The sequence below is a fragment of the Stenella coeruleoalba genome (genome assembly GCF_951394435.1).
Source record: "Stenella coeruleoalba genome assembly, chromosome: 10".
NCBI lineage: Eukaryota > Metazoa > Chordata > Mammalia > Artiodactyla > Delphinidae > Stenella > Stenella coeruleoalba.
The window spans coordinates 102,107,482-102,130,801 of record NC_137156.1 but is presented as its reverse complement, the minus strand read 5'-3'; the positions used below and the strand labels follow the sequence as shown (position 1 = coordinate 102,130,801).

The 23,320-nt window shown below is 60.1% G+C and overlaps 1 protein-coding gene across 2 annotated transcripts in view; it reads left to right on the top strand.

The window, feature by feature from the left end:
* The window catches only part of FBLN2 (fibulin 2), a 75,108-nt gene extending 52,901 nt beyond the window's left edge, over positions 1–22,207 (top strand). The window contains exons 4-18 of one of the 2 annotated variants that reach the window (XM_079934253.1): positions 856–985; positions 3,227–3,407; positions 4,277–4,486; positions 5,078–5,191; positions 5,675–5,776; positions 7,658–7,798; positions 11,783–11,917; positions 13,749–13,886; positions 14,371–14,514; positions 14,625–14,753; positions 15,134–15,259; positions 17,369–17,485; positions 18,142–18,270; positions 19,344–19,467; positions 21,371–22,207. In XM_079934253.1, coding sequence (XP_079790379.1) covers positions 856–985; positions 3,227–3,407; positions 4,277–4,486; positions 5,078–5,191; positions 5,675–5,776; positions 7,658–7,798; positions 11,783–11,917; positions 13,749–13,886; positions 14,371–14,514; positions 14,625–14,753; positions 15,134–15,259; positions 17,369–17,485; positions 18,142–18,270; positions 19,344–19,467; positions 21,371–21,728 — 2,278 coding nt within the window. In that variant the 3' untranslated portion in view covers positions 21,729–22,207. The remainder of the gene's footprint in view (positions 1–855; positions 986–3,226; positions 3,408–4,276; positions 4,487–5,077; positions 5,192–5,674; positions 5,777–7,657; positions 7,799–11,782; positions 11,918–13,748; positions 13,887–14,370; positions 14,515–14,624; positions 14,754–15,133; positions 15,260–17,368; positions 17,486–18,141; positions 18,271–19,343; positions 19,468–21,370) is intronic. The other variant, XM_079934254.1, reaches the window with a different exon arrangement.
* The last annotated feature ends 1,113 nt before the right edge of the window (positions 22,208–23,320 follow it).

Here is a 23,320-nt window from a genome sequence, read left to right as displayed (position 1 = left end):
GCTCAGCCATTCACCCCTTCTTTATTCCAGGGATGCCATCTTGTCCAGCCTACTCCTCTTTCCAGATAAGGAAGATAAGGTTCAGAGAGGTGATGTGATTCACTCAAAGCCACACAGCTCGTTGGGAGCTTGGCCAGGATTAGACTCCATGTTTCCTATTGTCCCGCCCACAATGCCTCCGTTAGAAACATTTAAATTCTAGCCTTGTCCCTTTCCTTTCCCTTTGGTCATCCCACCAGTTTGGGCTGCCTAGGAGTCAGAGCATGCAGCATTCAGGAGGCTTGAAGTAGTGCGTGCTTGTATCCCTCTTGTGGTGGGAGACTCACTGCTTCCTAGCCAGCCAGGTCCATCACCAGATGGCCCTTGCTGGGACACGCCCTTCCTCAGGTGGGACTGAAGCCCACCTTTTCATCTCCCTGTTTTGTGTGCTGGCGCATCAGCTGTCTCTGCCCGGGGCAGCCCTACAGTTATTGGAGGCCTGACCAGGGACCCTGGCGGTCCCAGGCCGACCGCCCAGCCCTTCCTGAGATTGGGTCTCCCTTTCCTTCTCAGCCCTGTTGGGGGGCTTGGAGTACGGAGCCCCTCCCTCATCTGGTCAGGGACACAGAGCCCAGTGGGACCCAGGCCTGAGTCGTCTTAGTTAAGCTGAGAACAAAACCCATGTCACTTGGTGAGGATGCGCGGGCCTTGCCGATGCCCTGGCGCCAGCAGGGGCCCCACCGGCGGTGGGCCGTGGCGGGGGCTTCTCTTCCCTGAGCTGCAGCCTCCTGTGTGAAACAGGGCCTGCGGTCCCTCCTGGCGGGTTCCCTGGGAGAATGGGGCACTGGGTGGGGCTGAGGCGCGCCTCTGTTGCAGGACGGCCCAGAAGCACTGCTGCGTGTCCTACTTGAAGGAGAAGAGCTGCATGGCCGGTGTCATGGGGGCCAAGGAGGGCGCGGCGTGCGGGGATGAGGACAGCGACACCTGCGGTGTCTCCCTGTACAAGGCAAGCCTGCCCTGGGGCGTGTGTGGCCTGAGCCTGAAGGTCCTTGAGGGCCGAGGGGGTGGGCCGCCCTGTGGGGCTCCTCTGAGGGGAGGATGCTCACGCCTGGGGGCAGGGGAGCTCTGCATCTGCATAGAAAACATCACCAGTTATCCTACGGACCAATTCATTCGGGAAATACTGTTTGAACACCAGTCTGTGGTGGCCCTGTTTTAGGCATTAAGAACGCAGAAGTGAATAACACAAAACTCCCTTCCCCCACGGGGCTTTCTTTTTCTTTGGTCTTTTTGTAACTGGCATTTCAACTGAGTGTGATGTCCCCAAGGTTCATCCACGTTGTTGCATGTGGCAGAACTCCCTTCCTTGTAAGGCTGAGTAATATTCTGTGTCTGGAGAGACCACATTTCGTTTATCCATCATCTGTCAATGGGCACGTGGGTTGATTCTTCCTCTTGGCTACTGTGAATATTGCTGCTGCGAACGTGGGTGTAAGAAAGCCCCTCTCTAGAGGACAGACGGTACGTCCACTTACATCACATTGGCTAGAACTTAGTCTGGCGGCTGCCTAGCTGCAAGGAAGGCTGGGAAATTTAGTCCTTATTCTGGAGAGGTCGTGTGCCCACTGCAAATGTGGAAGGAGGGAAAACGGACTTTGGGGGCTAACAGCTGGCTGTCTGTGCTGTAGAGGATGAGGGCAAACTTGGAACAGTTTCAGGAAGTATCACAGAAGGATGTTGTGTTTGGGGGAGAGAAAGGGACGGAGTTGAAGAAACCACAAGCCTGGATGACGGTTGAGGGACCTCTGGAGGAGGGCACCATCTGGCAGAGGCTTTTGACATCGAATTTTCTCTCATTGGGGTCAATTTTTCCTAAAAAATAACTGATATTAGCGAAAGGACCTTGGTGACTGGCGAGTTTAGAATTCCATTTGTGTTTATATGTTTGACCCTGGACCAGTCCTTTTTCCTCATCGTCAGCTTCTCCATCTATAAAATGGGGATAATAGTTCATGTCTTTCGGGGTGTTTGTGAGGATCAGAGGTAATGCAAACTGTTTACCAAGTATGTGGGTATGTTCACTAAGTGGATATGTTCACCACTGGGAGATGCAGTCTGGAGTATCAGTGAGCTACTGCTGTGTAACAGACCATCCCAAACCTAGTGGCTGATGACCGGCTCAGGTCATGAGTCAGGGTAGTTGTGCTGACCTGGGCCATGCCCAGCTGACCTTGGCTGCCACCAGCTAATGGTTCTGCTGGCACTAGGTCTAGGATGGCTGTAGCTGGGATGACACTTCCCTGTTCCATGTGGTCTCAACCTCCAGCAGGCTAGCCTGGGCTTGTTTAGGTAGTGGCTGAGCAGGGTTCCAACATGGGGAATAGATGTGTGCAAGGCCTTCTGAGGCCTGGGCTCAGAAGAGGCGCACTGTCACTTCTGTCTCCTCCTGTTGGCCGAAGCCAGTCATGAGGCACAGTCAAGAGGTTGGGAAATGCACCCTGTCTTTCGACAGGAGGAACTGTACTATCAGACTGCAAAGACAGAGGACACAGTAAAGAGTGAACGACTGGGGCTGTTATTGTAATCAGTCTACCACAGTAGTTTAAACGAATCAAAGACTTTATTTTTGGAGGCATGCAGTCTGGGACAGGGGTGAATCTGTGTAATATCTTCAGGCACCCAGGCTTCTATATTTCTGCTCGATCATCTTTAGCTTGTAGTTTCCATCTTTAAGGTCACCTCATGACCCCAAATAGCTGCTAGAGCTCCAGCCATCACATCTGTTCCAAAAAGGAGGAAGGGGGAGAGCAAAAAAGATGTACTTTCAAGTTGAGTCAGCCCCGGTTAAAAGCTCTCCTGAAAGCTTCACCCAGTGTCTCTTATCTGTAACTTTAAGGGAAGTGCTGCCTTTTAGGTGGCCTGAATAGATTTGCAGTCTGCTGGTAAATATGGGAGCAGTTAATTGGTGTGGCTGTGGGTTAACTTGTAGTTCTTTTCATAAGAGGCCATTTATGAATTATTGTAAAAAACTTGCACTAGCTGAGCCAGACACGGGAAATGGGGACAGATGACACCTTTGCCCCCGGAGAGCACATCCCGGGCACAATGTGGAGACGAGGGTGAATTCGCTCCCATTTGTCAGCCCCTCCCCAGAGCCTGGGGCTCCAGCGTGAGTCCCACAGGCTCACAGGCCATGCGGAAGGCCCTGAGCGGCCGGGCTGGGCAGTGACGGCTCTTCTCTCTCCAGCAATGCTGTGACTGCTGCGGCCTGGGGCTCCGCGTGCGGGCCGAGGGCCAGTCGTGTGAGTCCAACCCCAACCTCGGCTACCCCTGCAACCACGTCATGCTCTCCTGCTGTGAGGGCGAAGACCCCCTCATCGTGCCCGAGGTCCGCCGGCCTCCGGAGCCTGAGGCTGTACCACGGAGAGGTGCGTGCTGCTCCCCAGGCCAGGCATATGGGCCAGCTGGCCGACGGGGGAGAACTGCTGGGGCTTCTAGGCAAGGCTGGGGGTCCTCTGGCCTTCTGTGGGGACCTTGGTCACCTTCATCTGTGGTTCAAGGCACAAGTTCCGCTCTGGACAGAGTTCTGTGGCCTCCCATGATGGGCTCCTGTTATTTCAGGAGATGAGATTTTCAGGAGATGAGATTTTCTGAATGAGATGGTGGTCTCATTCAGTTTTCTACTTACCATCTGCTCTGCCCAGTTAGTACCACCCATCTCCCTCCACTCTCCACCCACCCACCCTCCTGTTTCTTTGTTCACCTACACATCCATACTTCTTCCTCCCCATCCACCCATCCATTTCACACATCCCCCTCCCATCCTCTGGTCCATGCACCACTCATTCCCCCATCCTCCCATCCATCTATTCACACATCCGTCCACCCCTCCATCCACCTCCACACCCAACCCTCCATCCACCCCCCCCACCTCTCCGTCCCGTCCATCTGTCCGCCTACCCACGCACGCCCCTCTATCCACCCCTCCGTCCACCCACCCCTCTATCCACCCTCCATCCATCCACCATCCACCCATCTATTCTTCCTTCCATCTACCCACCCATCCACTTACCCATGCATCCACCCATCCACCCACCCCTCCATTCATCCATCCTCCATCCTTCATACGTCCACCCATCCACCCATCCACCCACCCATCCGTCCTTCATCGTGCTGTCTCAGCTGAGCACACAGAAGGTTCTGGTGAAGACCTGATCTGGTTTCCTGAGGGCCTGTGGTCCCAACCACTTGCTGGGGCCAGCCTGGGTCTCATCAGGAGCATGGCCCCCTGCCCCAGTTTCAGAGGCGGAGTTGACGAGCCGGGAGGCCCTGTCGCTGGGCACGGAGACTGAGCTGCCCAACAGCCTGCCCGGTGACGACCAGGACGAGTGCCTGCTCCTCCCGGGGGAGCTGTGCCAACACCTGTGCATCAATACCGTGGGCTCCTACCACTGTGCCTGCTTTCCTGGCTTCTCGCTGCAGGACGATGGCCGCACCTGCCGCCCAGGTGAGGGCCCGGACGGTTGGGGCAGGTGCTGGGGCGGGGCTGATCTTGACCGCAGAGCGTGGTGTTCCTCGGGTGGGGACCGTGGGGGACTTCGCCTCCCGCCACCCCACACTGTGGAACCCGCCGGCGCCGAGGGTCCCCAGCGATGGGTTTGTGAGGCCAGGCAGACGGGCTCCCTCCTGGGGCTCCATCTGCAGGGCAGCCCCAGCGGCCCACCCTGGATTCAAGTGCAGGGCCGGGACCTGGGCCACCGAGGCCCCCGCCTACCTAGCCGCGTCCCCAGTACCGGGCCCGCGGCGGTCAGGCTCCGGCACCTGGTCTGGAAGGACCCTCTCCCTGCCAGCTTCCCGGGGTAGATTCATCTGGGGCCACAGACGGGTCCTCCTCCACCCTCCCTGCCCCGATTAGCGGTGAGACGGATCTGGCCTGAGGTGCGTCCCTCCCTGAACCTCAGTTTCCTCTCCCGTGGGGTGGATGGGGGTGGGTAAAATGAGCCGCCCCCCGACCTCGAGAGCCCGGCATGGCGCCTGTTAGGGCCCGAGGCTGCCTGAAGACGCGAGACCCCCCTCCTGTCTGCTCTGTCCGTGACAGACGGTGACCGCCCCAAGCCGGAGGCCGCCGAGGAGTCAGCGGTGAGGCCCGAATCCTCCCAAGTGGTCCCCAACACCATCGCGCTGCCCGTGCCGCAGCCCAACACCTGCAAAGGTAAGCTGGCCGTGGGCAGGCGGGGAGCCCTCGGGGCTGGGCGTGTGCGGGGTGGCCCCACCGGGGCGTGCTGCTTCTCGGGCACGGGGGGTCGGTTGGCCTCGCCGTCGGAGGTTGGGTGAGGAGCTGTGAGAGGTGAGAATGGGGGGCGCAGCCTGGGGCAGGCGTGGGTGACCCCAGCATGGCCCATCAGCCGCTTTCAGCCTCGCTTTCTGTAAAGCAGAGAGTACAATCCTTGCTCGCCCAGGCATCACGGAGCCCGCGTTCAGATACGTGCGGGCGTTCTCTGCGACCTTCCCGTCCTCCCCTCCGTCCTCCTCACCCGCATCCCTGTTACTTGAGGGAGGGGTGTTTTGGGGCAGGTCCCAGACACCAGCCGGTGTGTGAGCGGGTTGAAGGGGTGACCTCGTGAAAGGGGCAGGAGTGGGGTGCCCTGTAGGCCGGAGCCGCATGGTCTCTGACTTCCGTGCGGTTTCCTCGCAGACAACGGGCCCTGCAAGCAGGTGTGCAGCGTGGTCGGGGACACCGCCATGTGCTCCTGCTTCCCCGGCTATGCCATCATGGCGGACGGCGTGTCCTGTGAAGGTGAGTCCCCCCTGCCGTGGGCCCCGCACACCTGAGTGGGCCCGGAGCGGGGGAGGTGTTCCAGGGCCAAACCTCGCTGTGCTGGTGAGCGGGGAGCAGGTGTGGCTGCCATGACGACCAGCTGAAACAGCTGCGTCCGCCCACATCACGTGCCAGGTGTGCGTGCAGCCCAGGTGGGCACACGGGCTGGCCGCAGCCCCGCCACTCCCTGGAGCAGGCCTCCGCAAACTTCAGTGTGCAACAGGGTCACCTGTGGGCTGGGACCACAGGATCCTGAGAAGTCCACACGGCCCCAGGGGTCTGACCTAGTAGGTCTTGGAGCCGGGGAGGCCCGAGACTCCCTGGGTCACGCTCTGACTAGCTCTGTCCTCGAGGGTCACCCCATCTGAGTGGCCTGACTGGGTTTGTGACCGCCTTGCTCCCGTCCCAGCCACGGGTGGAGCCGACAGAGGGCGGTGCCTGCCCTGTCGTCCTGCGGCAGGACATCGCTCCGGCTGGCCTCCATGGGGAACAAGGCTGGGGAGAGGCAGCCCCAGCTGAGGGCACATTCTCAGTTCTGAAACCAAGGAGGGACGGTGGATGTTGGTGACTCTGCCTTCACAGAAGGGCCGAAGAGGGTTTAAAAGCACAGGCCTCCCTTACTTACGAACCCGCTCAGTCTGGGTCTTGTCCCGATGGGGTCTCTGCGGGCTGGGACCTCCCCCTGTGAATTGGGGGGCATCGGATCCGACACCTGCTGGGGTGGTTCCCACAGTGAATGACACCTGGAGCACCTCCTCGTGTGTGGAGACAGGCAGGCAGACAGCATGCAGATGGTCTAGGAAATGCTTTAGTTGCAGGTTCAAGTTCAGGAGACATGAACCTGGTTTGGGTCCATGGGTAACAGGGTTAAGTCTGCCTGGGAAGAGACCCACATCCCTGTCAGAAGCCGAAACCCACCTCTAGCCAATTGCCCAGGACTGTTCTGGTGTGGATGAAAACCATCCTCATGCCCAGAGAGGACAGGACACTTGCCCAGAGCACACAGCATGGTGGTGACTGACAGGCCTTTCTCTCAGATGGTGGGGGCAGATCTGGCTTTGCTTCTCATCTCCCAGGGCCCTGAAGACATGAGGACTGTATCTCTTCTGGGTTGGGACTCCTTCAGGCCATGGGCCCGTGTCCCTATCCCTCCAGGCCTCCCTTTCTCTCTGCAGCGCCCCCAGTGGTAGAGGCTGTGGGGTCCAGGCCAGAGGATGCAGAGGGCGTTTTGTGGGTGTAGCCTGCCCCGCAGGGGAGTCCTGCAGATGACATTTTATCATCTGTTTAAAATAATCAAACAAGTTACCAGCAGTGACAGATCAAGAATTTTTTTTTAATGTCCAAATTTCAGGTTTTTCTTGAAACTTTGTAACATCTGTCCACAAGGAGCCCACAACCTTGGTCTCCCTTTCGACAGAGCACAGGCTCCACAGTGCCCTAGAGCCCCCTTGGCCCCTTCTCCTGTTTATGTCTCCAGCCTGGCCCCCTAAGCACTTAGGTTTGCAACTCCTGCCATTGTGTGGCTCCCGTGGCTGCCCGTGGAGGTAGAGGGTCTCCAGAGCATGGGTGGGAGACGGCCTCTGGTCCCGCCCGCTGTGTGACCCCGGACAGGCTGTCTGCCCTCTCTGAGCTTCACTTTGCCACCTGTCTCTGCTAGGGCTCCTGCTGTGACATCTTTCAACTGGACAAACTCAGACTTGGGCCCAAAGCCCAGAGGGACCACTGATGGGCTGGGAGGTCCTGGGCAGGTCCCTGCCCGTCTGGGTCTCAGTTTCCCCATCTGTCACTGGAGGCTCCATGTCACTGGGGGCCACGCTTCTCTAACGGCCCTTCTGTTTTTCCTCCCGCGGCCGTCACTAGACCAAGACGAGTGCCTGCTGGGCACTCACGATTGTAGCTGGCGACAGTTCTGTGTGAACACCCTGGGATCCTTCTACTGTGTCAACCACACAGTGCTCTGTGCGGAGGGCTTTATCCTCAATGCACACAGGAAGTGCGTGGGTAAGCCAGAGCCCCGCTTGCCGCCACTGTCACGGCTCCCTGCCCCGCTCCACGCCAAGCCCGCCACACTGCAGCCACATGCTAAAGGGCCTGCCCTTTGCATATGAGCTCTCAGCACGGCCCGCCACCCCATGCTCCATGTCGTGCCCCTCGTGTCCTGCTTCTCCACCGACGCCACCGGGAAGCTGCTTTCCCCAGGGACGTGCCTGAGTCAGAACTTTGTCTGAGGTGTGACCTGGCTGGTCATTGAAATGAGGTCATTGAGACATGTGGGCAGCAGGATAGGGAGGCCTGGGTTCGAAGCAGGACCCCTTAGTATCTCTGTGGGCTTGAACTTCCTCCCAAGCCTCCGTTTTATCATCTGTGAAAAGGGAGCACTGAGGGCACTGCTCCCCGTTTGGAGGTTATGTGACATGTGTATCACATAGCCAGAGCCCAGGGCATGGTGTGCGTGGGACCTCAGCTGCTGAGATTGTCCTTAGATGCGGCCAGAGCCCCTTCAGAGGCAAATACCCCAGCTAGGCGTCCATTTGCTGTGTGACCCGGAGCAGTAGTGCTTGCGTCTCTGAGCCTGTTTCCTCACCTCTAACCTCGGGGCTCGGAGGCCTGGCACGGGCTGGTACCCAGGTCCCGGCCTGTGCACGGATGGGCTGGTGCTCAGTCATGCGCCTGCCCTCCTGCCTCTCGGTGCCCTTGTGGGCCAGGGCTGGGGCTCCAGGCCTGCTCTGTGGGCAGCAAGGACTTGCTGTTCTCCCATGGCTGGGGGTCTGGTGTTTTCGTTTAGGAAACATCATGGACCTGAACAGAGATAGACCCAGGGTAGCAGGGGCTCGGGGCAGACTGGGAAATGCTGTGGCAGGGACACGAGAGGCCAAGGGAGAGGCCATTCCAGCTGGCAGCGTCTGGACACACTCCCTGGAGAAGGTGGCGTGTGCATGTGTCTCCAAGGACGATGGGGATTTGGGTGTTGGGAGGGGCGTGAGGGAGGAAGGAACGGCTGCAACAAACATGTGGCGGTGGGAACTGCACTGCACGTGCCCAGACCCCTGTGTGTCGTCCTTGTGCTTGGGGACCACGCCCAACCTGGACATGTCCTCTTCCTCACCCTCCGCCGCCGGGCAGCGGAGTGGCCGCTGCAGACATGTGTGCCCCTGGCCTCCAGCCCCCGGCCCAACATGCGCCCTCTGGAGCCTGCTTGTCAGTGGCGGGGCAGCTCCTCCCGTCCGGCTCGTGTCTGTGTGTGTCTGGGAAAAGGCGGTCCACCCTGTGAGCACCCTCCCAGGACGCGGGTGTGCAGGGTTCCCTGGCGGCCTGGAGAGAAGACCTTGTCCTGAAAGGGGTCGCCGGGCAGCTGGAAAACGGGTTCTGGGATGAAAGCACAGAGGTGCATTCCATTCAGCAAAGTTTATGGTCATTCTTTCAGCCTTTCCTTCCTTATCATCCGGCACGGACCCCAGTGTCCTCTTCGTCCTTGTGTTCCGCTTATGTGTTCATCTCACCTGTGAGCACTCGTTCTTTCCATCACTTGCTCATCCACAGACGTGTCTTCTGTGGTGCGTTTGTGAGCTCCAGGCATGTTCTATTAACCCTGGCTGGTGAGATGGGAGACGGGTGCCCGGGTTAACAGTGTGGCCTCTGCAGCCAGACTGGCTGGGTTCAAATCCTGGCTCTGCCGTTTTCTAGTTGTAGGACCTGAGACCAGTCATTTGATCTCTCTGAACCTCAGTTTCCTCACCTGTGAAAAGAGAGGACTAATGTCTACCTCAGAGGGTCACTGTGGCGGTTACATGAATCCATGTAAAGAACTTGCTAGTGTTTGATGCCGTAATTGTGATTCAACAAATGTGTTATACTGAGGCAGCCTGCAGAGGTAGTGAGCCCCCATCACTGGAGGTATGTAAGCTGAAGTGGGACAGTATTGGGCGGTGCCAAGTCCACAGGACTTCTAACAGACAGGTGACCTCTGTGGGGAATCCCCTGTGCTTTGCTGTTGGCCTTTTGTGCCCTGTCCTTTGAGGAACATCTTGGGTCCTGGGAATAGTGTTCCAGGTGGGCTTGGCTTTGAGACGGTGGGAGCCCCGTCTCTGGGGCCCACTCTGCAGCAGTGGGGAAAGGGCTGGGCGCTCTGGGTTCTGTTCTTGCTGTTGTCCCGTGCAGGCTGGGAGACTTCAGTCACATCCCCTCTGTGAGACCTAGTTCCTTATCTGTGAAGCACTATCTCTGGGGGATCGAGGGCAGTTCCTGTAAGCCGCCCGATCCCTAAGTGAGCCACACAGTCAGTGGTGTCTGCTGTCATCTCTCACCACGATTCCTCCCAGGCTAGGGCGGGCTCCTGGCCCATGATGTTTCTGGGCTCCTGAGAATGTGTCTCTCACTGTCAATCCAGCTTATAAATCAGAAGTCTCTGTCTGGCCCAGCCAACCCTTCCTTGGAAACCACGGGCCAGAACTCTCCCTTTTCCTCCTCCTCTTCCCCACCCAACCAGCCTTGGCCGGGCCTGTACACCAGTTGGCTCACCTGTGAGTTTGGGACAGTCTCTTGCCCCACAGCCCTGTACCCCTCCTCTCCACGTGGTCCTGTCGTCCTGGTAGGCTCAGCTCAGACATGACTGTCCCTGAGAGCAGCTCTGACAGCGCAGCGCCCACAGCGGGCAGTGCTCTGGCCTGAGCCCGGGGCTGTGCAGCTTACCTCCCCAGCGTCTCCGCCTGACCTGTCCTCTCTCCCTGCCTGCCGACTGGCAGTTCCTTGGGGGCAGAGGCTGTGACACACCTCTAGGCCACCTGGGCTTAGCACAGAATAGCTGCTCGTTAAGGTGTGTCCAGTGAATGAACGAATCCGCACGACTGCTGTACCTCCCCTGCCAGGTGGAGCGTGGCAGAGACACGGGGTGTCCTCTGCCCACCTGCAGGGACGTCTGACTTGGCCACCTCTCTGGGTCTCCTCCGCCCTCCCTGATGCTACTTCTTTCCCTCCTTTGCTGGCTTCTCCCCTCCCCCCCTGCGCATCCCAGGCGTCAGTACTCGGCCCCCGGGTGACCTCAGCAGTGACCACTCCCACGTCAATGTCTCGCCTCAGACCCCTTCCATGAGCTCCGAGGCAGGCCTCTGGCTGCCGCTTCATCCTCAAGCCCAGTGTGACGTCAAGGGCTCCCAGCCTTCCGCTGTGAGCCTGCTCCTCCCAGCTGGCCCCAGCCCGGGTGCGGGGCCCCCATCTGTAGAGCTGCTCGTCCAGAAAGCTTTGCCAAGGCCAATGGGCTCCTCTTTTTCTCTCTCCTTCGTCGCATCCACCGTAGATCCTGTCGGTTTGACCTTCACAGCACTTCCAGGACCCGACTGCTTCTCTTTGCCTCTGTGGGCGGCAGCCTAAGCCCCATCATCTCCTAGTCTAACAGACCCTCACCCCTGGAGTATTTGCACTCAGCCAGGGGACCCTGTTACCAATAAGTCAGCCCACTTCCCTCCTCTGCTGGAGCCCTCGATGGCTCCCACCTCCCCCGCATCTCCTAACACTCTCCTCTCCCGCCCCAGTCACACCCCTCTGGGCCAGAGCCTGGGCCTGCCTGGCGGCCTGTCCCCTCTGCCTAAGATACATGCTCGGCTCATCCTGGCACCTCCTCAAATGCTTTGCTCAAGTGTCCTCTGCCCTGAGCATCCTTCGTGCCTCCGCCCCCTGCACCTCCCACTCCTGGTCTCCTTCGCTCTCTCTTGCACAAGACTCAGGACCACCCTCCCTCTTAGGTTTGTCTGTCCGCTGGTCCCCCCGCTCTGAGTGTCCCGCGCCATGGCAGACTTTCTGTCTGTCTTGTTCACCATGGACCCCTGGGGCCATGGCACATGCTCCATAAATCTTTGTTGAACGGGTGGTTGCACAGACCGTGCTGCTCTCTGGGAAGTGAGTACCTTGAGGGCAGGGCCGGCTGGCCGGCAGCGCGTGCGCCGTACCGGGAGGGCCCCGCAGCCTCTGACGGCCTCACCCTCCCCGCAGACATCAACGAGTGCGTGACGGACCTGCACACGTGCAGCCGGGGCGAGCACTGCATGAACACGGTGGGCTCCTTCCGCTGCTACAAGGCTCTCACCTGTGAGTCCGGCTACATGCTCAAGGATGGCGAGTGCACAGGTGAGGCGAGCTGGCTGGAGGCCCTGCCCACCTCCCCACCCCCGCCCCACCTTCTGATCCGCCCCCAGCCCGCCTGCAGCCCACCTGGCCCGCCCAGAGCCTTCTCCCTTCTGGCAAGCTCCCAGCCCTGGGGTTTCCTGCGCCGGTTTAGGGGCAGAGGCTGGGGCGGGGGGTGGCCTCCGAGGTAAGTGTGTCTGGGTCAGTTAGTCCCCTCCCTATGCCTCAGTTCCCACAGAACGGTCACTTCTGTCCTTTTTACCAGAAAATTCTAGCCGCCTCAGAAGAGAGAGAGGTTCCATTGAACCGTTTCAGCAGATGCTTCCCCAGTGTCGTTTGTGGGCCTGGCAGGGTTCTGGGTGGCAGGGGTACCGGTGGGGTTGTGTTCTTGTCTCTGGCCTCCTGTTGGGGGGACCGGCGGGCCCACAGGCACGCGGGGCTGGGTGTTGCTTTAGGTGGGGTCCAAAGAGGCCGGCCCCTTGTGGCGGTGATGTTTGGGCACAGACCTGCAGGACGAGAGGCCCCTGGGAAGGGTGTTCCAGGCAGAGGGAGCAGCAGGTGTCATGCCCTTAGGGAGGGGAGGAGTCTTGGCACAAAAGGCAGAAAGGGCGTCTCGGGTGAGAGCACGCTGCCGGTGGAAGGAGGCTGCGGGGTTGGCAGGCCCAGATAGGCGAGCAGTTGGGAGTTTGTTTCACCTGTGACGGGAAGCGTTTTATTTTAACTGAAAACGTCTAGAAGAAAGTCACCCAGGAGGTGAGACCCAGAGCAGTGCTCCATTGTTGCAAGCCCGGAAAATGGCGGTGGGAAGCGGCTCTGAGGTCGGCGGGAGCTCAGGCAGGTGCTGAACGCACTCCATGCCGGGCCCTGAGCTGGGCGCGGAGCAGGGGTGGGGTGAGCTGGCAGGAGATGAGCCCAGGCCCCTCGGCGCACACCTGTGCACACCCACACATGCCCACAGGGCTCACACAGATCCACGGTGAGCCCCCTTTAGAGAACCCTGACACGTGGGGAGGGGGGCCGTCTCCCTGGACGCCCCAGCACCCCGCCCCTCTCATCCCAGGGCCTCCTTCTTAGACCAGAGTGGCTGGGCAGGGGCTGTGTTCTCAGCCTCCCGGGGGTCCTTGGAGGGGGTTCTAGAACCCAGCACAGGGTTGCCTAGAGGCTGGGCTCCTTTGGGAAAGTGGTGGAAACCTTGGAAACTGGAGGGGGTGGATGGATGAACAACACACGGACAGACCCACAAGGTTGGTCAGGCCGTCAGGAGGCCGAGGCGGTCCCGGCTGTGCCACTAGCCCTCTGTGTCCCCTTTCTGCTCCGTGCCTCGGTTTCCTCGTCTGGAAAGAGCCCGACATGCCTGCTGTGCGGGAAGCACAGGGGAAGCATGGGGCCTGCACTTTGTAAACTGGGTGCTGCACAGCGGGGAGGGGCACCTGTGACCTGCTGGTGCCACACCGCAGGCGGGGACAGCGGTGCCGTCCAGGTCTGGCAGTTCCATCGTTGGAAGCTCCAAGCCTGGCTGCCCGGAAGCAGTGCCCCAGCTATGGAACCCTGCCTGTGCCTCAGTTTCCCCTGTGAAGGAGGGGGCTCGTCATAGCCTGCTTCCGGGTACATGTAAGCACTGAGTAAATAAGTACGTCTCAGAGCCCTTGGGACAACGCCTGGTAGCACGGCAGAGTTCAGTGAGGGGGTAACGTTGTTGTTACTGCTGGCATGGGCCACGGCAGCTCCCTGTGACGCAGAAGACCTTTGTAACCGTCAAGGTCACTGTGGGGATGTGCGGGCAGGGGCCTGCCAGCCTGCCGGCCCCTGACCCCCGGCCTGGTCTGTGTGGCAGACGTGGACGAGTGTGAGCTGGGCACACACAACTGCCAGGCGGGCTCCGTGTGCCATAACACCAAGGGCTCCTTCTACTGCCAGGCGCGGCAGCGCTGCATGGAGGGCTTCCTGCAGGACCCCGAGGGCAACTGCGTGGGTGAGTGGGGCCTGGAGGGGCTGCCTGGCCCTGGGGGTCTTTAGGAGAGGTCGTTGGGGGGATAGGCTCTGAGGGCTTTACAGAAGAGGGAGCCCTGGCTCGCTGCACTTTCCCCCTCCCGGCCTCAGTGTCCCTCTGTGAATGGATGTGTCAGTGCCTGGGCCCCGCGAGGCACTTGCAGAATGGAAGCTCTTATTATCCTGAACTGTCTGCTCGCGGCTGAGTTACTCCTCTTGTGGCCTCAGTTTACCCATCTGTGGGATTGGACTGGATGAAAGTGAATCACGTTTTTTTAACCTACCCAACAGCGCTTGGGTTCTGGGAGGGAAAGCCCACGGGTCCTGGGACTCAGGGACTGGATAGCCCGACCTGGACTGGTCTGGGGCCCAGGACTGGCCGCCTCCCAGTGCAGCCCTGGACTCAGATGCTGGGGCTCCAGGAGGGGCTCCAGCAGGCTCCCTGTCACCCGCACCCGCCTCCGCAGACATCAATGAGTGCACGTCACTCTCCGAGCCGTGTCGGCCAGGCTTCAGCTGCATCAACACGGTGGGCTCCTACACGTGCCAGAGGAACCCGGTGATCTGCGGGCGTGGCTACCACGCCAGCCAGGATGGGACCAAGTGTGTGGGTAAGGCCCGCCTCCCCCTAGCCTCTGGCTTCCCGGGTGCCCTGGGCCGGGGCGGCTGGTGCAGGGGGAGAGTCCGGGCCTCAGGGTGCCCTGCTCGCCTCCCCCTGCAGACGTGAACGAGTGTGAGGCGGGCGTGCACCGCTGCGGCGAGGGGCAGGTATGCCACAACCTCCCCGGCTCCTACCGCTGTGACTGCAAGCCTGGCTTCCAGCGGGACGCCTTCGGCCGCGCCTGCGTCGGTAGGTGGGACTGGTGGCCGGGACCCCGTCCGGCTGCCCTGAGAGGTGCCCGCCTGCCCCAGGCCCTCCCCCCGGCCAGCCTTGCCCTGACCACATGGCCGGCCCGCTCTGGGCTGGACAGCCTTCCTGCCGTCCTGTCCAGCTGTGGCTCTGCTCTCGGTCCCCATCGCGCTCTTTTCTTGCCCTTTGCTGTGCCGTCTGTCTCTCCATGTCTGCCTCTGGTCTCTGTCCAACACCTCCTCTGCCGTCTTCCCCTGCTCCCTCTTCCCCCGCGTTCCTTCTGGGCTCCTGGGTCCCTCTCCTCCCCGGGGCTGGAGGCGGCTGGCGTCCAGGCCCCCTCCGCCCTCCCTGAGGCCCTGCACCTGCCGCCCGCCCCGCAGACGTGAACGAGTGCTGGAGCTCGCCCAGCCGCCTGTGCCAGCACGCGTGCGAGAACACGCTCGGCTCCTACCGCTGCTCCTGCGCCTCCGGCTTCCGGCTGGCGGCCGACGGCAAGCGTTGCGAAGGTACGGCCGTCCCGGCCTCTGACCCGTGGCGCCCCGTGCAGGGCCCCAGGCCTCAGCTGCACGCTGTTTCCTGCCAGGGCCCCCCACTGCCATCTCAGACCCAAGGGCTGGGTGTGTGTGTTGTGTGCACCCCTGGGCGGGAGCTCCCGGCAGGCAGGGGCGGCGGCCCAGCCTCTGCCCCTTGGTAGGTGCTGACCCTGGTCATGACCACGGTGCCCTGGGCTTCAGGCGGGGGGCAGAGTGAGTGAGATGAGAGGTAGGCCCGTGGCCACGCGGACGGCCCGGCGGCCACACAGCACCTGGCAGTGCCCTCCAGAGTCACCCCATCTTGGTTTTCCAGAGCCCAGAAATCTAGATATGTATGCGAAGTCTGCTGGTTTGTACATGTCGCTGGTGGATCTAAACTTAAACACGCTGTGTGTTAAACCGAGCACGTGAACTCGCCCATGTGGGGTGCGCCTGGGGCTGACGGAGGGGACGCGTGAGGGACCGTCACACTGTTCCCACCTGTGTTCATGGTGTGGTTGGGCCAGGTCTGGGGGGGTTGGTGTGGAGGGGTGCAGGGGTCCCGGGCTGCTCAGTGAAGTGGGGAGGGGCCCCGTGAGTAAGGGGGTGTGGGGTCTCTGGCCCCATTTGCTGGTGCCGTCTTTCCCAGCACTCCCCTGGAGGCGCGTTCCTCATTTCCCTCCTGGGGAGGTGAGTCTGCTGAGACCCCTGGGAAGGCCATGCACCTCTCTCTGATTGCCTGGCCTGGCCAAAGAGCTGGCCTCTTGTGGGACGGGACCAGCCCAGGGACAGGGGAGTGACCCCAGGCCTGGCTGTGTCAGACGGCACTTGGATGGGCTCCCAAAACAGACCCTGTCACTCCCTTTCACTCACGGGGGTTACAGCCACCCGTGAGCCCTCCCCCCGGCCAGGCTGGGTGCAGACAGCCGTGGGGATGGAGCGTCATTCCCACCCTAGTTGTAGTTCATTCGTTCACTTCTTGGCCCTTCTGCCTCCCCCGCCGCCCCTACTTCAGGCCACTTCTCTCCAGCTCCATCTGTGGCTGGACGGTAGAGACTCAGATGGAACCAGCGTGGCCCCTGGCCCCCGGGAGCTCAGAGCCCGGTAGAGGAGAGAAGCCACTCATTCACTCATTCACGGCTTCCATCATTTTGTGTGAAAGCTGTGTATGTTGTGAGGTCCCGAGGATCATGCGTCAGACAGTGGCCTCAAGGCCACGTGTGAGCTGACCCCGTCCCCCGCACTCTGCTCTGACCACACCGGCCTCCTCGCTCTTCTGTGCGTGCACAGGGCGCACCCTCACCTCGGGGCCTGTGCTCTCACCGTGCCTTCTGCCTGGAACGCTTCCCCAGATGCCCGCGCGACTCTAACACTGCAGCCCTCCCAGACGCACCCCTGCCCCTTCTCTGCTCTCTTCCCATAGCACGCGCCACCTTCTGCCGTACTAGGTATTCCGCCCCTTTAATCCCCCCGCTTCTTCCCCAGCACACACGTGAACATCAGCTCTATGACAGGGGGGTGGTTGTCCGTCTTGCTCGTGGCCCTGTCCCCACGCTCAGCACAGGCCTGGCGCTTGTCGGAGCCCGGCAGGTCTTGGTTGGATGAATGAGAGACAAGTCCCTGCCCACAAGGAACTCAGAGTCCAGCAGATGCCCCATCTCCCCCGTCCTCCACTCACACAGCTCACCCGCTGCCTCGCAGGCCGGCTCTCCCCCCTCCCCCACCCCCATGCAGGCCGGCCCTGGGGGTCAAGGGCAGGTCCTTGCTAGCACCTAGGTGACATCTCCCGGAGCCATCTCTACCCAGTGCTGTGGACCCTCAGTAGGGCAGCATCTAGCTCCCCGTGTGGGGATCTGAGCCCCACCTGTGGCTGATTCCTCTGGGCAGTAGGCCGGGACTGCACCAGCAAGCTATAATACATCACTGCCCCTGCTACTGCGTGTCTCAGGCAGGCTTCTTGCCTTTTTCTGGGCCTCTGGTTCCCCGTCGGCCCGAAGGGAGGCTGGGACTGATGGTCTCTCAAGATAAGGCTCCGGGTGAGCCGGACCTTGGCCCTCTGCGCTGGAAGGACACCTCAGTGACCTCCGGCTGGTCTGTCTGCAGACGTGAACGAGTGTGAGGCCCAGCGCTGCAGCCAGGAGTGCGCCAACATCTACGGCTCCTACCAGTGCTACTGCCGCCAGGGCTACCAGCTGGCTGAGGACGGGCATACCTGCACAGGTACCTCTCCTCTGCCCAGGGCCCCCTTCCTGAGAGACACCACTTCCCGTGTGCCAGGCTCCTCGAGTCCCCACCGGGCCGGGGACACAGGCCACATGGAGGCCTTAGCGTCATATCAGAGTTTGAGTCCCAGCCGGGCGTTTCCTGGCTGTGCCACCTTGGACAAATGCTTCCCACGTCTGACGTCAGTGGCATGAAGGATTAAGTTAATTACGGTTGATCCTTGAATGACACGGGGTTTAGGGCCTCCCCTCCCCGATAGTCAGAAATCCACATATAACTTTACAGGCGGCCCTTTGTATCTGCGGTTCCGCCTCTGTGGTTGAACCGAGGACAGATGGCGTAGTACTGTAGTATTTATTGGAAAAAGTCCTCGTGTAAGTGGACCTGTGCAGTTCAAACCTGTGTTGTTCAGGGGTCAGCTGTACCTTGTCCACACCCTGTCTGGTACCTGATTGGCCCTCAGCTGGCAGTAGCAAGTATGGGGCGGCCCCGGGAGGCAAGCCCTGGAATGCGGGTCCTGTGAGCTCTGTGGCCTCAGGCAGCTCTCTTCCTCTCTCAGCCCTGTCGTCCTTACCTGTAAAATGGGCCCCTAGGCTCCACTGCTGTGGCAGGATGACCCAGGGTTCACGAGGGGCTGAAACTCTCTCTGGCAGACATTGACGAGTGCGCTCAGGGCGCCGGCATCCTCTGCACCTTCCGCTGCATCAACGTGCCAGGAAGCTACCAGTGCGTGTGCCCAGAGCGCGGCTACACCATGACGGCCAACGGGAGGTCCTGCAAAGGTGAGTGCGGGGTCCGCCCCACCGGGGCCTCAGGCAGCCTCCAAGCAGGCCCAGAAGCCTCATGCAGCTGGCTGTGCTCCCAGAGCTCTGACACCAAGTGCATAGGCAGAGAATGGCTGATGCCACTGGTGGCCGTGTTCACCGAGGTCTACGCCTGGGATGAGGCAGGTGGCAGTCTTTCTGCTGCTTGACCCAGCTTAGAGGCTTGGACTCCGCTCTGGGCCCTGCCCTGCGAGCGGGACGGGGGTCCTGTGGGATGGTTCTAAAGACAGGAGACCTACCCAGCCTATTCAAGAGAAGCCTCAGGGGTCCCAGAAGCTGGCCAAGCCTTCGTGGCTGCAGAGCTGTCTGCTTTTTAATTTAAAAAATAATCTGTCTGGGGCTTCCCTGGTGGCGCAGTGGTTGAGAGTCCGCCTGCCGATGCAGGGGACACGGATTCGTGCCCCGGTCCGGGAGGATCCCACATGCCACGGAGCGGCTGGGCCCGTGAGCCATGGCCTCTGGGCCTGCGCGTCCGGAGCCTGTGCTCCACAATGGGAGAGGCCACAACGGTGAGAGGCCCGCGTAGCGCAAAAAAAAAAAAAAAAAAAAATCAGTGTGGACTCTGTAAAAGGTGAGGGTCTTACCTGCCGCAAACAGCTGTGCGGGAACGATGACTCCATGTGCCTAGAGCGTGATTTCAGTTTTGAACCTGAGGCCCTGTTCTGCTTGATGGTGGGAGCACAGCACGGGCTTCTTGGGCGGCTCAGACGCTGCCATGATTCTGGTCCTTGAAGGCGCTTCAGGCCGGAAACCCGTTCGCGTTCAGGACATCTCCCCCGACCCCTCCTCCCTGGCCTTCCTGGCGCGGGGGCTGGGGAATGGCCAGTGCTGGCAGCACAGAGGCTCCCAGGCCCTTGGCTACTGTACAGAGTGGAAGAGACGGGAGTATGTGACGCTCGGGTGGCACGTGAGCTGTGCGCCCACAGGCCGAGCTGCTCTGAGACCCAGGCCCCTGGGGCGGGCTGGGGTGGCTCGGACGAGGGTCTCCAGCTCTGGGCATCCCTCCCATCGCCCTCCTCTGCTCCCCCCAGACCTGGACGAGTGTGCACTGGGCACCCACAACTGCTCTGAGGCTGAGACCTGCCATAACATCCAGGGTGGCTTCCGCTGCCTGCGTTTCGAGTGTCCCCCAAACTACGTCCGGGTCTCTGAAACGTGAGTGCCCCCACCCGGCCTCGGCCAATCCACACTGCCCAGGGCGGAGGCCAGGTGACCGGCGCACGCCTTCACCACCTCCTGCTCTTCACAGGCCCCACTGCCAGGTCTGTGGTCTGATGACTATAAATGGTACAAGAGAGCACCTTGCGGAAAGCTTGGAGCATAGAGCATGAAAGGAGGAAAACTCACACACAAAAATCTCTTTCAAACACACACACACACACACACACACACACATTATCTTTTGCCGTGTAACGAGTTCTTTCCAGCACTTCGCATCTTAACGTGACAAGTAGTTATCATCTCATGCAGTCTTGGAGGGTCACGAGCCAAGGAGCTGCTTAGCTGGGTGGTCCTGGCTAAGGGTCGCGTAGGGCTGGGTCCTCTGAAGGCTTGACTGGGGCTGCAGGATCCCGCTGCCCACTCATGGCTCTGGGCAGGAGGCCTCAGCGCCTCACCATGTGGCCTCTTCATGGGGCCGGAGCTCTCCCAGCACGGGTCATGAAGAAGGCAAGTGAAGGTCCCAATCCTAAAAGTGACATTTCATCACTTCTGCTCCTGGCCACACAGTCCAGCACTGCATGGGGTACCCTGGGAGGCAACATTCAAAGTGTGAGTGACAGGAGGGGACACACCGGGGCCATCTCGCAGGCTGGTGACCACACTCTCTAGTGATGCCTCTTGGTGTTTCGCCGTATTTCCTGTCCTTTCCTTACTAAACATGCATTTCCATAGAGGACTTGCTGGAGCGCCCATCTTGTTTTCTCTGCGCGGTGCTGTCATGTGGATGTGCTCGGTTGTTCGAAGCGTGCTTTCTCTGCTTGGTCGCCGTCTTTTGCATCTGTGCGTGCAGCCCGCCTGGGGTGGCGCTTCTGAGCATGTATGCGCTCGTGATTTACTTGCCGGCTGTCCTGCTGACCCCGTGACATGCTTGCTAATACACACAGTGCTGGGGAGTGTCTACGTGCAGGTGTGTTGGGACGCTTGGGTGACTGTGTCTGGGTGACCCTGGGCAGGTGACCTCCCCTCCCTGGGTCTCAGCTGCTCCGCCTGCAACATGGGTGATGGTAGCGCCAGCCCCAGGGTGGGTGTCAGCACGGCATGAGTGAAAACACGTCATGAGTTTACAGAGTGTGTGGCATGGCCTGGCGCTGCATTGGTGCCATGTGTTGGTGACGTCATATCCCAACCCCGCGTGGCTGGGCACTGTGGTCCCCCAGTTGGGGAGCTCTGCTCAGAACATCCACGAGACCTGCTGAGCCCTGGTGGCCATTTTGGAAGCACTGAGCTTTGAGACAGGGATTTGGTGATGGAGGTGACAGTGTCTCATTGCACCCAGAAGAGACCAGATTGTTGCTGAGCTTAGAAACCGAAGCCTTGGGCCCCGTGGGGTTTGGTGCAGGTTCTGTCATCGTGGTCCCGTAGCGTGGCCGAGTTCCCGGCGTCCTCTGGAGCAGGTGTGACTCAGCTCTCTGATCCTCGGAGAGGGGAAAGGGCAGGCCATCCCAAGTCAGAAGAGGAAATGGCTCCGCGGGAGAGTCAATCATGGAAGAAAAGGGAATCTGAGAAAAGATCACAACAGTAAAAACACCGAGGCCAGGGAATCCATGCACATAGGCAAGGGAAAGAATGCAGGCAGGGAGGTAAGAATGACAAGCTACCTGGCGCTGTGCTGAGAGCCCGCATGTTTATAACCTCACCCCTTCCCACCAGTGAAATCGCAAGGCCATTAACCCGTCCTACGACGGGGAAGCTGAGGTCCAGGGAGGTCAGGTGACCCGGCAGAGGCTGCGAGGCTGCCAAGGGCGGAGCTGGGCTGGGGGCCGGCGCCCGGTCGCGCTGGGTGAGTGTAGGGGTGGGAGCGAGCCCGCCGCTGACGCCCCCGCCGTGCGCCCCGCAGGAAGTGCGAGCGCGCGCTGTGCCACGACTTCATGGAGTGCCAGAACGCGCCGGCGCGCATCACGTACTACCGGCTCAACTTCCAGACCGGGCTGCTCGTGCCGGCGCACATCTTCCGCATCAGCCCGGTGCCCGCCTTCGCCGGCGACACCATCGCGCTGACCATCACCAAGGGCAACGAGGAGGGCTACTTCGGCACGCGCCGCCTCAACGCCTACACGGGCGTCGTCTTCCTGCAGCGGTCCGTGCGCGAGCCACGGGACTTCGCCCTGGACGTGGAGATGAAGCTATGGCGGCAGGGCTCCGTCACCACCTTCCTGGCCAAGATGCACATCTTCTTCACCACCTTTGCCCTGTGAGGCGCGGCCGCGGACGAGCGCGTGGAGCCCCCGGTTCTCCCTGGCCCGGCGCCCCGGCCGCACGCCTCTTTCCGTGCTCCCTGCCGGCCGCGTTGGGGGCGGGCGATGTGGCCAGTTTACTCTGACCCTGTAAATTAACTTAATTTTGCTGACCTGTTCCTCGCGTTTCGGCCTCTCCTGTGCCCCTGGAGGGAGCTTTGCGCAGGCCACTGCTGGTGCCCCGTGGATGGGGTCGGAGGATCCGAGGCTGGACATGACCAAGACTGGAATCAGCGACCACGTTGGAGATTTTGGACTCAACTGGGTGACCTGTCCCCAATGATAATATTCTGTTTCATGTTCCACTGTGATTAGCTCTTCACTTTTTTTAAAAATCGTTTTTAAGTGTTTTTGTTTAATTATAAAGTAGTACATGTATATTGCAAATATATATATATATTCAAATAGTACAAAAGGGTTATGAAGTAAAAAAGTGAAAACAGAAAACCCGCTTCCTTTTGTGCAGCGTTTGCGTGTGCCAGCGGTGCCTGCGTGTCTTGGGCCCCCGCCTCGGGCCTCACCTTGGGTTGCTGAAAGGACGGCAGTGGGAGCGTGCTCGCTTCTGATCCTACTTCTTCTCCTCCACCTGCGTCTCCCTCTTCCCTCCTCTCCTTCTCCACATGTGGGCCGCACCTGGCTTGTCACTTTGGACGCTGTCCAGAAGCTGGACATCTACATTTAGTGTTACTTTTGTCACCTCCTGACCGACTGCTCTTCGCACCTGATGACGAACGTGCGTGAGACTGTTTAGCGTAGAAATGAGCTAATGGTTAGCTAAATCCAGTTCTCTCTCGGGCCAGCCGTTCTCCATTGGTGTTCCATCCTGCGGAGGCTGTAACTCCGTGTCCCAGTGTATTTGGCCATTGTCAGTATTATAGCTTCACCAGTGGTGCCAGGGCTATGGGACATATCACGGGAGGTAGGAGTAACCTGCAAAATGAGACTGGAGTGCCCTCCAGTCATTAGCAGTTCATCCAGCGAATCGTCTCTCATGTGACTACATGGCTTCCAGGACAAGGCTATTCAGGTTTGCAGCGTCCATTTCACTTTGTCAGGTTCCAAAGGAAGGAGTGAGCTCGGCTTCACCCTTTCAGCCGTCTGGTATAATGGAGCTGAGAGATGGTGTTGCCTGCTTCTCTAAGCCTCATGAGATACTAATGTCCTGGACAAACGTAGTTGTTGCGTAACCCATTCATCCTTTCCCCTCAGCTGTGATTCCGATTCTCTCCATTCCGATTCTCTCCATTTGTACCCCAGTTCTTCCACGTTGGGAATGGACGTTAGGTTTGGCCATCGTGCTGGTCTAGATGAAGGGCAGCAATGCCCGTCCAGCGAGCACCTCCCCCCCCGTACCCCGGCGCACTCCGTTCCTATAGGTAGAGTTAACCAGGGGGCCATCTCAACCAGCGGGCGACACACAGCTGCAACCCTGAGTTTGCCAGATGGGGTGAAGGCACCGTCCACCCCATCAGGCCCTTAGGAATTCTGACACCAAGGTTTAAAACTCTAGTTATGGTTTCTTGCTTAGGAATCAGCCCTGCTTCCTGCGTGCA